Consider the following 15,104-nt stretch of genomic DNA (forward strand, 5'->3'; position numbering starts at 1 on the left):
AAAAATGAAAATTCAGAGAACATTAAGTATCGACAAAGGGAGCAACAAAAACACTTTTATACTACTACTGAAGAATAAATTGGTATAACCACTTTAAAACAATATGGCATTACCTAATACAGTTGAACACTGCATATTCTATGACCTAGCAACTGACCTCCAATGCACATGTCCTAGAAAACTCCTGGATGATGACTAGGACAGATGTACAGAGGGACCGAGGGTACAGAACAGCATTTTCATGAAAGCAAGAAGCTGGAAGCAACCAAAATGGGTAGAATGAATCAAGTATGGTATATGTCACACAGTGCAAGAACAGTATTGATACACTAATTAATACTTGAGAGTGGTAAAAATAACTATAGCTATCTACCCGCATGAATCTTAAAATATAATCTTGAATAAATTCCAAATGAGAGAAAAAGCATGAATCCATTTCAGGAACAGGCAACACTAAACAATTAAAAAAAAAAAAAAAAAAAGGTCAGGGGAATGATAAAAAGTCCAGAACACGGCTTTCTAGGAATGGGGAGAAAGGAAAGGAACAACGATGGGAAAATGGGAGTCTTTAAAAGTGATACTTAGCAATAAAGCTGGTAGGGAGGGGGGAAGATGGGGAAACGTATGTGTGCGTGTTATATTAATAGTGTTTAGTGTGTGTGTATGTGAATGCATTCTTCTGACGTATGGTATCTTTCACTCAGCCACACGTGAACACCCACAGAGAAAGAATCTAGGTCAATGTCTGCTTACGCCTACAAAGCCTGTCCTACTGCTGGAGAAGTCACTTAAACATCTTCCTGGCATATTTTGCATTATAGATGCTTAATACATACATGATAGACATATTTCTAGAATGAAGAGATATAACCTATCCCTATATATATACTTCTAGAAAGGATATATAGAATATAACCCAATATATATTTCTAGAATGGATGGATATACTCCATAAATGGATGGACATCCCTGGGAGCCACCTCTTCCAGGATCAAGGTAAAACAGAAATTTCTCTTACGCAATTTTTTTGTAGTGCACCAGAGGTTGGACAGAATATCACAGAAAATCCCAGATAAACAGCATGTCACCTTGGGAAAACTTCCTTTGCTAAGTTATAGCAAAAAACAAAGGCAACATTGCTGAGTAGAGTTCCATGGGTTTTACTTTCACCCTGGGTTCATATTTTATTCATGTTATGATTTAAACCATATGACACCAATACTCAAACCATGGCTATAAAGATTGCTAAGAGTAGGGGCCCTTGGGTGGTTCAGTTGGTTAAGTGTCTGCCTTCAGCTCAGGTCATGATCCCTGGGGCCTGGGGTCGAGTCCTGTATGGGGCTCCCCACTCCACAGAGAGCCTGCTTCTCCCTCTCCCTCTGCTGTTCCCCCTGCTTGTGCCTTCTCTCTCTCTCTCTGTCAAATAAATAAAATCTTAAAAAAAAAAAAAAGATTGCCAAGAGTAGGATAAAAATGACTTTTTTTTTTTAAGTTTTTTTTTTTTAATTTATTTGACAGACAGATCACAAATAGGCAGAGTGGCAGGCAGAGAGAGAGGAGGAAGCAGGCTCCCCACTGAGGAGAGAGCCCGACGCAGGGCTCGATCCCAGGACACTGGGATCATGACCTGAGCCGAAGGCAGAGGCTTTAACCTACCGAGCCACCCAGGCGCCCCCAGGATAAAAATGACTTTTATCCACTACAAATTGCAAGTACCCAGGAAACACTGATTTATTGAGAGCAGACCACGTGGAGCTCTATTTCCAGACATTACGGTGTTAGTCCTGATTCACAGCAGTGGGGCAGCTAAGGGTATTCTAAATAAGGCGGTGTTTCGCCAGGTAAAGGAAAGCAATTAGAAAGGGAGGAAATCTGTCTTGATTCCCATCCTCTAGAGCTGCTTGAAATCAAAGTTACAGCTCTGATTGAATCACTACAAACTCTGAGCTACCGGCTTCTTTTCCCTTCCGAGGATTATTCTGAATATTTGGACTTCGACTTTACTCACTCTATTCTGTCTACTGCTGTTGGGAGCTTGGTGAATACTCTGATTTAGCTAAGACGCTTTATTGACAGGATATCCTGCATCTAGTTAACAGAGGCCAAAGGAAAAAGTGATTAGACAAACTGAATACATGTTATTTTTAAAAGAAAAGGAAAAGACAAAAAAGTCAATGTAGCCCTAGGCCCCTTATCATATCAAGTAAACCAAAACAGTAGGATACTGAGCCACCTCCAAAATATGACTTATGTATAGACCTGACATTTTTACTTCCTAATGCTAGAAAGTTCCACGTGGTGCTCAAGACCTGGAAATGCAGGTGCAGCATGATCAATAAGGAAAATAGCCTTGAGTTTTCTGCTAGCAAATTTATTTAAAAAGGGGGAAATTAAATTAATTAATGGCTGCTGTTGAATTTTTTTCTCCGAGCAGTTTTACAGACTGCTTTTTTTTAAAATAACAGCTTCATTGAAATATAATACACACTGTATAATTCACTCTTTTAAAGTATACAGCACAGTAACTTTTAGAATATTCACAGTTATGCATCTATCACCACTATTATTCGAGAACATTTTTGTCATCATCCCCCCCAAAAAAACCCATACCCATTAGCAGTCACTCCCCATTTCCCCTTCCACCACCCCAGGCCCTTTAGCCACTAATCTACTTTCTGTCTCTATGGATTTGACTATTCTGGAGATTTCAATAAATGGAACCATATAACACGTTGCCTGTTGTGTCTGGTTTCTTTTACTTAGCATAATGTTTGCAAGGTTTATCCACACTGTAAGCATGAATCTATACTTCAGTCTTTTTTTATGCACATAATATTCCACTGCATAGATACACCGCAATTTCATCCAGGGACCAGTTGATGGACATTTGGGCTGTATGCTCCAGGTTGCTCATTTCTGTGAAAGAGCAAAAGAAAGCCGAGGAAGCAGAAGGAACTGAGCTTCAGTTCAGAATCAACTTAAACTAGGGATTAATAAACACAATTATTGTTCTATCTGCATTTATACCCAACTGTAGTAGCCACCCTACTCCCAGAGGATATCAATGAAAAGGTCAACCATGCTTACATGGAATATGTGAAAGTTTTTTCTTATAGTATTAATGAAGAAAGAAGAAGGGAAAAGGAAATAAAACATGACCCCCAGTGGGGGTGAGCAAAAGGTGGCACACCAAACCAACAGAATACTACTCCATATTAATAGAAACAAATTCCTGATCCTTACAACCAGGATGTGTCTCCTGCCATCATGCTGAGCAAAAGCCAGAAAAAATACATAAAATGATTGCATTTATGTAAAATACTAGAAAATGTAAACTCTTCTAGGGTGACAGAAGGCAGATCAGTGACTGCCTGGAGATGGGCATGGGAAGGAAAGACAGTTATTGGGTATGAGGAAACTCTGGAATGGAAATGCTCATTATCTTGATTGTGGTGATGGTTTCACGGGTGTCTTCATTCAAAACTCATTAACTTTAAATATGTACCATTTACTGTATGTCAGTAATATCTCAATAAAGCTGTAAAAAAACTTTTTTAAAAAGTGAGTATACTCCCCCAAAAAAGTATCTGAATGACTACTGTGTTAAAAAAAACTGCCTTTGTTTTGCATATGTGGTTTTAATTAATTTTGCAGCAAGTCAAATTATTTTCATTTTATGCACAAAGGAACTTGAGATTGAGAGTTCAATAATTTGCCATGGTGGCAGCCATCAGTATTAAACTGAGATCTCTTACTCTTAACCCCCAAACCCACCTTCTTTTCTCTATACCACACTGCCAGTCACTGTTCCTATTACAGACCCAACTCTTTTTTCTGAAATCCCTGGGTCCCAGCACTTCCCCAGTCAGGGAATTTTCTGGCCCACAGAAGAGGTTCATGATTTATTGTGGTGTTCCAAATTTGTTTCCTCTTGCCTATCATGGTTTGCTCCCACAAATACCTCTCCAATTATGGGGATTTGTCCGAGTCAGTTGATTTATTCATTTTCAGTGGATCAGAGTAGTTAATCTGGATTAGATCAAGGAAGTAATCCTGGTCCCTGGGTCAAAGAAGTGACAATGATTCATCTGAGATTAAAAGCAAGCTGGACAAAACAAAACTAGCCACTCAACTCACTAGCTGAGCATTGTACTTCACTGGGACTATAGGTTCCACTTTTGAATATAGGTCCAAGAACGTGGACGAGTCAAAGTGGCTCTGAAGTGTCTATCTGCTTTTGGCCACCCCTAGCACTAAACTTGGGCTCTAGGTTGAGGTTGCCATCCCCTCTCTGTATGGAACAAGCACCAGAGTCACTTCCTCACCTCTGTACAACCTCCAGATCACCCTACCATGTACATTCACAGCTGAAGTTTGTCCAAATGCTACCATTGTGCTTGGGCCCCTCTGATCATGGGCTATACCCTGGAGTAAGTAAAATTAATGAAAAAAAAATGCAAGTTGGTTAAAACAATTGTTTTGGTAAGATAGCTAAATTGGGGGGAGGAAGGAATGCCATTTCTTTCATGCAAGACTTTCATAATGAAGGTTCCCTATGCTAGATATTTTCCATTTGCCCCTTCAGACCCATTCTCCATCCCATTCTGCCAAGCTCTATGACTCAGGAAACTAAACTGGATGAACTCAGCAGATTTCTTTGTTCTTTGTCTTCCAGTTGGGTTTGGCCAATGGGGACCATAAGCAGTTCAGAGGGAGAAAGGATCATTTCAGCTTATAGGTTTTCTGGGATCCCTGTCTCCAGAGTCATTATAATCTGGCTCCACCCCTTTCCTGGAGGCTGCAGCTTCTCTCAGGAGGCCACTCCTCCCCACCCTCATCCTTTCAGTCCCATAATAGTAAAGGATCCCAAGAGAAGTGCACTTTCCCTAAACTCTGCCCATGTCCTCACAAATATTCTCTTTATTAAGTTCTCCTAAAATTAACCAATTTGAGGATGCCAAATGTTTCCAGTAAAACAGACATTTTCTGAGGGCTAAGAGTATGCCTTATTCAGAAAATGAACTTAACTCCAAGTCTTCGATTTATATGAAAACACTGACATTCGTGGGGTTGATACCAAGCCCAGGCAAAAATAAACAATAGCTAGGTGAGATGTGGCATGGAGAGCTCAAACAGCACTGATTCAAACTTATTGCACCAGCAGTCATGTAACACAAAGACATATTCACAAGATTTACGAGCACAGGAAAGGTGGCGGGAGGCATTTCTTGGATTTTAAAATGTGAGAGACGTAAAACATTTTCAGGTTACTCCATCATCCTTCTTCATGCTTACAAATCATATTTCCATGGCGCCTTCAACATCGCTGCATACATTACTTAGATTGAGACTTTAAACCACTTCTGGGGAAGTCTAATGATCAATATGAAAAAGAGATGTTTGCTACAATAAAAACTGCCTAAATGGCAAATCTAGGAAAGAGAGCAGATTTCAGAGGTACCATCTGTTTTCCTTCATTGAGAGGTATTATCATATATAGTAAAAAATGCTATAAAAGTGAAGTGATGCTTCCATGTCAGACATAAATTATAATCTCAAACAGATTTTGATTACTGAAAGCCTATATCAAAGATATAAGTCCATTAAGGAAAAAGATGGATCTGATCCCATCTAAGCCCAAAACAACTAATCTCCAGTCTCCAGAATTAACCCAACTGTATTATTCCGAAATGAAGAAAATTCTATAACTAGAATAACTACATAACTACTTTAAGGCTGATTTTCTTTGATGATTTTTCGGTAATGAAGGCAAAATGTCACATAGCACAAATCTTTTAAGTAAAAAAGCTAACTATTGTTGTTGTTGTTGTTATTTAATATGGGACTTTATTTTTGTTTGGTTTGAGTGTGTGTGTGTGTGTGTGTGTGTGTGTGTGTTCATGTTTGCTAAAGATTACAGCCACAGATCAAGGAGAGAAACTCACTGAACTAACTTGAGCCAGCAAGGTAAGCTCTATCTTTGTATTCATTATGAGTGCCTATAAGAACTCAAAGAGTATCTGAGAGAAGATTAAAAAAAAAAAAAAAAAAAGAATTGGGGAGGACTCTGGCAGCTTCCATTTAATTTTGCATAACACCAGATGGCTCTTATAATGTTCTCACTACTTATTTTCCAAATGAGTGGTAAATTCATGCTTTTGATTTTCCCTAAGTCAATGCAACGTATCAATGAATAATACTGCTTTGCATTTGTACAGCATTTTACACTTTACAGTGTTTTCCAACTCATTATCTCAACTAATCTTTACAGCAGTTCCAACATAGTTAGGGGAAATATTATAACTCCCATTTTACGGGTGAGAAAACAGACCTGGAGATATCATTCAGAACTCTTTGTAGCAGCTTGAATTAGCTTAAGTAAAAAATGGAAATGGAAATGTATTGACTCACATCAACCGAATTCATGGTCTCCGATTGTTAGTGAGTGCTCTCCTTTCCCTTTATCTGTCCCTCTCATTTGCTTCCTTTCTGGGCATCATACTTCTTTTTTTCAGCAGACTCAAACACGGCCTTATGTGACTCTTACTGGCCTGAGATGAGGAAGGATGAGACCTCATCCTCCCACTTGCATTGGAATATTCCAGAGGAAGAACCTACTGGTCCCCGCTGGGTCACGTCCACCCTTTGAACCGCCTTCTGTGGTCTGGGTGTGAAATACTGTGGCTTCCCCAGCTTGGGCCAAGTCCCCACCCTTGTGGCCAGTATTACCCAAACAAACAAACAAAACAGGAATAGCCAGAGTCAGTGAAGAAACTGTGAGCAGTGAGCCAGCCACCCTAATTTGTATGTACTGCATTAAATACATTGTCCCGGGGCAGAGTCAGAATGACGCCATAACCAGATCTTCCGAGCGCAAGTCCAGCGGCCATCCACTTTACAGCACAGCCCAGTCATGCAGGAGCCAACCCACCAAGGGGTTGTGGGTCTCTCCGATCCTAACAGTTATCAGTGTAGTCTGGCACAAGGATATAACTTAGAATAGACTCAGGTTCAAGTCCTGATCCTTTCCCTTGTCAGCTGTGCTCATGGGCAATTTACTATCCTCTGAGAATGGTCACGGGGTCATCAACATAATCAAGGGAGATAATGTACTCCAAAGAACTCTGAAAATTATAAGGAACTACCTGAAAGCTTATTACTAAAGTTGTAAATGTAAATTTAAGGGAGGCTAAAATTACACAGTATCATCCTTCAGTGTAGACCTCCCTCCCACTATGCTCTACTGGCATCGCTTTGGTGCTGATATTTTTTCAGTTTTCAAAATGCACGACTCAGAAGTTCTGAGAAGAAGAAGAAAGACTCAGAAAGGAGCATCTCCAAATTAAAAGACTAAGTCCAGAAGAGCAGCTTACTAACAGATGGTTTTAGTGGCACTTATCAAACTCACCTTTCCCATACAGATTAACCAAAAAAATGAACATTTCTGGAAAACACACAAGAGACTCTTAACAGTGGTAACCTCCAGGGGGTAGGGCTAGAAATTAGTGTTTGGAAAGAAACTTCTAGTTTTCATCTGTGTTTGTCTCGACTGCTTGGATATTATCTATTCCTTTCTATCCTATGCCTTTCATAACACAAAACTAAATTAAAACCATGGTTATCACAGAAAAGGATGACAGTATACACCTAGTATAGGGTCTGACACAGACAAAGCTTTCAGTGAGTTCTTATTTATTGATCAAATGAGGTATTTCTAGTGACTACCCTTCCAGCAAAGTAAAAATCAACGTCATTAGAATAAAAGCCAGCTTTCATCTCTGTGACTGTACATGCTTTCCATTAATCACACGATGAGGAATATTCATGGCCACCTGCTGAGGATAGGATTTTAAACTCTTACACCTTCACACACCAAACATGAAAGTGACCCTCTTAATTCCCAGCTATAAAGCACAGCACATGCAGCTACCTCACAATTCTGTTACTGCTGTTCTTATAGGCACACTTGCCTATGAACTTTGGAGGCCACTGGGCTTCTAGGAACCATTCTCTTTTACATTTGGGGGTTTGCATGATATTTTCTAAGAAATGAAAGGTTACACGGCAGCATAGGCCAGAGCTAAAAGACGGACTTAAATGGTATTTTTTTAAATGATGCAATGGCTATGAAGTTCAGATGCTGTGTACTGGCTAGGTCCTGTTACTGGTTGCCTAGTTACCTCTCTGCAGAAAGATCAAAATGGTTGCCTCTGAATCTAGAAGGAATTAAAAAATGTTAAAGGTTCATAATTAAACCAAGGATTGTGTGAGCCCTTATGTAAGCATCCCTTAAAACAAGTCCCCATGAGACTTGGGTCACGTGACAGCTCCCAGGGATGTCATGGGAGATGTTTTAATAAAAGGAATTTCTGTATCTGAAATTTGTTACCTTGCTCACATTTCATTAAAGTTATCACATCTGGGCTCTTTCCATTTGATCATATCCAACTGCAGTCTGCAACGACAGGATATTAAAAAATTGTCCACCCTAGTTGACACGTCTATCCCATGAACGTCAGAAGACTGTCCAGTGTTTTAAATGGTTCAACTTAGAAAACAAATTTTTATTGTGAGCAGCTTTGCCAAGTATAGGCCAGTCTATAATCTAGTAACAAAAACTATACATCTTAATGAACAACTAGTGTCTTAACTCTCAGAGATGTCCCTCCTTCACCCCCTGGAGCATTTCTTCATCAGTGCTGCCTTGCAGACACTTTTATGTCTAAATATCTTCTCTGAGTAATGGGACAGGATAGAACAATAATTTTGGTCTAGAAACTTAACACGAGTGCATTAAAATGGCTCAGACTTCTTCCAGAATTTAAAGAGAGGGAGAAGCAGTCTTCCCTGCCCCTCCCACCCCGCTTGAAATCCAATCAGTTTTGTTTTGTTTTTAAGTAAAATTCACATAACAGAAAATTAACCATTAACCATTTTAAAGTGTACAGTTCAACAGCACTTGGTACATCCAAAATGCTGTGCAGTCATCACCTCTCTCTAGTTCCAAGCCATTTCTATTACCCCCAAAGGAACCATGCACCCAGAGTAGTCATTTGAACCTCTTATTTATTTACTCTCTAATTTCTCACTGGCAAAGAATAAAAGAATCTGGGTTTAAATGACAGCATACTGATTGGGTACACTTTCATTTCTTCTGGAACTTGTTTGATTCACCAAAAAACAGCAGAGGTCTAAAGCTGAAATGATGCTAGTCCTAACAAAATGAAATCAGGATTGGTTGCCCTAGAAGGAAGGAACCCAAAAAAGGGGTTGAGGAAGATACCCAAATAACCCACAGTTCTATCTAAGACTTCTCCTTGTCAGAAACCCAGACCGACCTCCATGATTTGAGAGAGCTCAATCTATCGTGGAAAAAGAAAGTGGTGGCGGGTGGGGGAGTGCTGGTTATTGAAGAATTCCTTATACCTACCAACTCGGGCAGTTTGGAAGATAGGGAACAATTAAAAAGAAGAAGAAAGAAAAAAAAAAGAGTGTCAGCTTCTGGAAGTCAAAAAAGTCTGTTCTGGGGAAGCTAATTCATTGTTCTTGCAGTCCTCTTTGTCCCAGTGGCTTAAAGAACAAAAATATCCAAATAAAGGTCACAGAAATGTAAAAAGTGAGACCCTAGGACCTTCAGTATTCCCGTTTTCTTGGCCTGGCTTGCTGTGGCTAACACAGGGCAGTGCATGATGGAAACAAGGAGGAAGGACTGAACAAGTCTTTACCCAGATGCAGCTACTTAGATCTGGGCAAGCAGCTCACACTCCCCATGTGGAAGGTCAGGAAACACCAAGTTCTTGAGCTGCATAACATGCCAAGACAGGATCCATTCCAATCCCTTCCCCTCAAGCTTTCAACATCATCTTCCTAATTCTTACCTCTTTCTGGACAGTCTATGCTGCCTCTTAGGTGGGAAAGTTCCATTTCATCATACAAAAGACTGGATTCAAACTAAGAGAGAGAGAGACCTGCGCTGCTTTGGCAAACTTCAGTTTTTATCATTTCCAAACATGCTGACATGCTGAGAAAAAGACGTGGTGAGATACTGTGGTCACTTCAGTGACAAAGTTATTAAAGATGTATTCATGGAAGGCATCTTGTAGGAAGGTGCTGATAACACTGGAGAATTGAAAGGGTAGGGCATGAAATGTAACACTTCCTAAATGTCACAGGTTCTTCGTAGTGCTGAATCTGACAGTCAGTGTTTTTTTGGGTTTGTCTTTTTTTTTTTTTTAAGTTGGTTTGAGCAAACATGTATATGTGGATACAGACTTTCTAAGAGTAGGAGTCACTTCTATCTTCAACCCAAACCTTGGGGGTTGTTGTCATTACCTAGTTCAATCAAAATTTCTATTTTGGGGTACCCGCTTGGCTTAGTCGGTGGAGTGAGTTACTTTCCTGGTCTCAGGATTTTAAGTTTGAGCCCCACAATGTGTGTAGAGATTACTTTTAAAATAAAATCTTTATTTAGTTATTTATTTAATCTATTTTTTTTTAATTGGTCTCTACACCTAACACGGGTCTCAAACTCACAACCCTGAGATCAAGAGCCTCTTGCTCTTCCGACTGAGCCAGTCAGGCGCCCTCAAAACAAAATCTTTAAAAAAATTTTTCTCTTTTAGAGTAAATGAAACAAGTTGGGATTGGGAGGGAGACAAACCATAAGTGACTCTTAATCTCACAAAACAAACTGAGGGTTGCTGGGCAGAGGGGGGTTGGGGGGGGTTATGGACATTGGGTAGGGTATGTGCTATGGTGAGTGCTGTGAAGTTTGTAAACGTGGAGATTCACAGACCTGTACCCCTGGGGGAAAAATATATATATATATATATGTTTATAAAAAATAAAATTATAAAAAAAAAAAAAATTTTTCTCTTTTAACAGTTCATGGACCTGACAGCTACTTTCCAGCTACTTTCCACTAGAGCCATTTGTTAGACATCTGGTGCGGTGACCAGCGGTCCCAATTTGCCCAGGACTAGCCCAGTTTTAGCACCAAAAGTTCTGTGTCCTTGTAAACCTCCAGTCTTGGACAAATCAGGATGGTTTGTTGCTTATTGCTAGTCCTAGGTTTGGTCTTCAGGTCTGCATTGTTGGAATGTCTAAACGTGGATAGAGAGGGGATTTGCTACAAAAATAGCTGAAAATCTCCAGCAAAAATTTCCAGCAACATTCTACTCTAGAAATGATTTTCAAAAAATAACCCAGTGGTCTATTTCACTCATGAGGCAAGAAATGGTTTCTTACTTTGTGGGGATGACCTACCTGATATATGATGGAAATTAAACCATACTTTGAAATTAGCTATAATAAATACCACTACAGTGAGGTTCTAATATATTATGTTATTTTTTCCTCCAATTTCTACATTTTAGAGCCTAATAAATATAGCATAATATGACAGGCAGACATAACAGCATGAAATAAAAATCTCCCATTTCTTTGGTACTATTCAAAGACCTTGGAACCTGCACATTGTGGGCAAACACCCCAGAGTTAGAAGAACTCCAAAATCAGCATGCTCTCCAGAGGCCACACCCATAGTACCAAAAGGTCTGGCCAAGAAAGAAGCTGTGGGACTTCAACCTGTCCACCAGATCCAATGCCAGATACTCCAAGAAAAGCAAAAGCCTTCAGGGCCTATATCTATAAACAGGATTTACAGAGTCAAGACAGGAACTTGCTTCAGCAATCTGGGAACCCTAACCCTGTTTCACACCTCACAATGAAATGTTAGATACTCCTACCTCTGGTACCTGAGGCCTTTCTGCTTTTCTGAACAACTAATCTCTTTCACTTTGTAGCAGACAGAATAGCCCCCAAATAAGTCCATGTCCTAATCTCTGGAACCTGTGAATGTGTAACATTCACAAGGGAAAAGGGACTTTGAATTAAGGACTTTCAGAAGGGAAGAGTATCCCAGATTATTCAGGTGGGCCAAATCTTATCACATGGGGACTTAAAATCAAAGAAGAGTTCAGAGTTAAGAGATGTAGATAGAGTAGAAGACAGAGAGGCAATGCTATTGGCTTGGAAGACAGAGGAAGGTAAACTCTAGAATTCTCTCCTAGAGCCTGCAGAAGGAAAGGGAGCTCTGTTATACTTTGCTTTAAGCCCAGTGAGATCCCTCCAGAACCAAACCTACAGAACAGTAATTTTTATTGCTTTTGAGTCACCAAGTTTGTGATAATTTGTTACGTCAGCAAACAAGAATATATCCTTCATCATTGCTGCTTTTCAATTTTCATGATGCTTTAGTAGTATTTTGCTCTAAACCCCAATATTAAACCCAGTGTTTAATTTAATTCTCTATATAGACTTAAAAAAACAGATTTGGTACTAGAGCAAATTTGCTCAAAATCCCTCCAGTAGCGCAAAACACCATTTTTCTTTACATGTCTACTTCGTTTTGTTTCTTTCTTTAGTTTGTTAGCACATGACCACTTGTATAAGGAACCACTGAGCACAAGTGAAATCTGTAATTTTGCATGGAGCAAAAATGCTAGAGAATGGAAAATGACAACCCCTCTAAAGTTGTGTGCAAAGACACAGTAGTCCTCAATGTCTCCTTAGGGTGCTCTGGATATCACAATGACTGGAAGATGCCATCGGCCTTTTGTGAGCCAAGAACAGGAATACCAAAGAGTACAAGGAAGAATTGTCCCAGCAACTCCCATGGAGCAAGTCTGCCTGGACTGTCCAGGCAATTTAAGTCCATTCATTAGCATGAAAGAAATCAACACAAACATCAGACAGAGAACATCAAATACTTATATAAGACCATCTTCATTATTAGTGATATAGTAGTCCCCACTCATCCGAGGTTTAGCTTTCTGCAGTTTCAGTGGCCCTTGGTCACCTGCGAGGAAGCAGGTGATCCCCGGCCTAATGTTTTGCCACAATGCCTATGTCATTCCCTTCATTTCCTCTCCCATGTAGGCATTGTATCATCACGTGTCATCACAAGAAGGGTGAGCACAATACAGTAAGATATTTTGAAAGCCCACAGTCACATAACTTTTAATATAGTATATTGCTATAAATGTTCTATTTTATTACTGTTGTTCATCTCTTACTGTGCCTAATTTATAATTAAATTTTATCATATGTGTGTGTGTGTGTGTGTGTATGAGGAAGCACAGAATACATACAGTTCAGTACTCGTGCAATTTCAGGCAACCACTGGGGGGACTTGGAACATATCCCCCACAAACAAAGGGGGATTACTATATTTGGTAGAATGTAAGGATGGCTCTGTACTCATTTGTAAGATACTAAGTACTTAAATCCAAAAGAACCTCACTATGGGGTAGCTATATATGGTATTTAAAGCACACTCACACAGGCCTTTCTTCTAATAAGCTCTAGACCAGAGGTTCCTTTTTTTCCCCCCTAAAGATTTACTTATTTACTTGAGAGAGAGAGAGAAAGGGGGGGAGGGGCAAAGGGAGAGAAGCTTCAAGCAGACTCCCCGCTAAGTGTGGAGCCCGACTCAGGTCTCGATCTCACAACCTATGAGATCATGACCTGAGCAGAAACCAATAGTTGGATGCTCAACTGTCTGGGCCACCCAGGTGCCCATCTACACCAGAGATTCTAAATTTCTAATACTAGCAAATACTCAAAACTTGCTGAATAAATACATGATAAAAGACTAGCTAGTAATTAAATCAGGTTATAGGGAGGTAGGATTTTTTATTAGCACTCTTCTGTAATCACTAAATAGTTATGTAAATAAACAATTAAAAATCCAACAACCAAATTCAAACAACTGATGTATAGTCCAGTGGGGGAAAGAAGAGAAATAGGTGTGGGATAAACGAAAAATACTGGCCATGAGTTGACAGTTGTGGAAATTGAGTGATGGGGATGTGGAAGTCCATGATATTATTCTATTTTGGAAAAAGCTTGAAATTTTTCCTAATGAGGTTAATTAAATTTTAAAATAGGAGGAAAATCCATGTCGCTGACTATAGGTCAGGGAGGGCAAACACATTATCACCTGTCTGGGCAATGTGAGGACCTTTCAAGTCTACAACCAGATTCAGACGGCTTTAGCTCTTTTCAAAAGCCAAGTCAGCTTCTTTAAGAAGAAAGCCCTACAGCATCAGATTGACCTTTTGTTATTGTTTGTTGCTGCTGGAAAAGCCATGACAATGTCTATAACCAATCTGTTAAGAACAGGGCTTACCCTTCTCTGATCTAATCTACTATGATGTCTGTCTTGCACAGGGTATGTCTTCAATAGCCGCAACCGATCAATCAGGTTTGGAGCCATAGGAATACATTTTCAGGCTGTGACCTCAAGGCTCTCCAACTCAGGTTTTTAGAAGAAAATGGGAAAATCTGGGCAAGACATCTGATTTTAACTATTATCAAGGGTAGCTGCTTTTTTCTTAAATCCTGAAGTCCTGCTAATTTTGCGAAAGCCTCTATGCATATTTCTTATTGATAAAAATCACACGTTAAATGCATTCGTCTACAGGATCAGTTAGGATATTTTTTTCTGCTTCAAGTTCTGGTTAGATTCAAGAAGATCCTGGGAGAAAATATTCCTTATTTCTTACCTCTTCAGTTCCCAAAGCCTGAGGCTCACTGGCGGATCTGGGCTGTTGAGAAAGCAGAGAGGAAAATGAATGCTTCTTGTTTTTTCCTTAATAAAAAGGAAAAATACCATGATACATAAGAGCTGAATAAGCAAATGAGTGTTTCCGTAAATAGAGTTTGGTGGTAATGGCTGAATAGCTCTAAGGGCAGAGGGTCTCAGAGGCTTGCATTTCTGAGCCAGGACACAAACACTGTGTTAACTCTTTTTCTTTTAAGAAGCAGATGTGGGGCGCCTGGGTGGCTCAGTGCGTTAAGGCCTCTGCCTTCGGCTCAGGTCATGATCACAGGGTCCTGGGATCGAGCCCCGCATCGGGCTCTTTGCTCAGCAGGGAGCCTGCTTCCTCCTCTCTTTCCTCTCTCTACCTGCCTCTCTGCCTACTTGTGATCTCTGTCTGTCAAATAAATAAATAAATAAATAAATAAATAAGAAGCAGATGTGAAAAAAAAAAATCTCTTTGTGAACTTCCCTGGCCTGTCAGAAAACATGAAACATAAAG

General features: G+C 39.8%; 1 protein-coding gene across 4 annotated transcripts in view; it reads right to left on the reverse strand.

Moving 5' to 3' along the window:
• GNG2 (G protein subunit gamma 2) overlaps positions 1-15,104 on the reverse strand; it is a 113,287-nt gene that overhangs the window by 81,275 nt on the left and 16,908 nt on the right. For 3 of the 4 annotated variants that reach the window (XM_032871114.1, XM_032871115.1, XM_032871113.1), the window contains exon 2: positions 14,568-14,609. The exons of the other annotated variant lie outside the window; for it this stretch is intronic. Coding sequence is in view for 1 of the 3 variants with exons in the window: in XM_032871113.1 (XP_032727004.1) it covers positions 14,568-14,609 (42 nt within the window). In the remaining 2 variants the exon portion in view is untranslated. The remainder of the gene's footprint in view (positions 1-14,567; positions 14,610-15,104) is intronic. 4 annotated transcript variants of the gene reach the window in all.

Source organism: Lontra canadensis, unplaced genomic scaffold (genome assembly GCF_010015895.1).
Source record: "Lontra canadensis isolate GAN:19392208 unplaced genomic scaffold, GSC_riverotter_1.0 scaffold42, whole genome shotgun sequence".
Lineage (NCBI taxonomy): Eukaryota > Metazoa > Chordata > Mammalia > Carnivora > Mustelidae > Lontra > Lontra canadensis.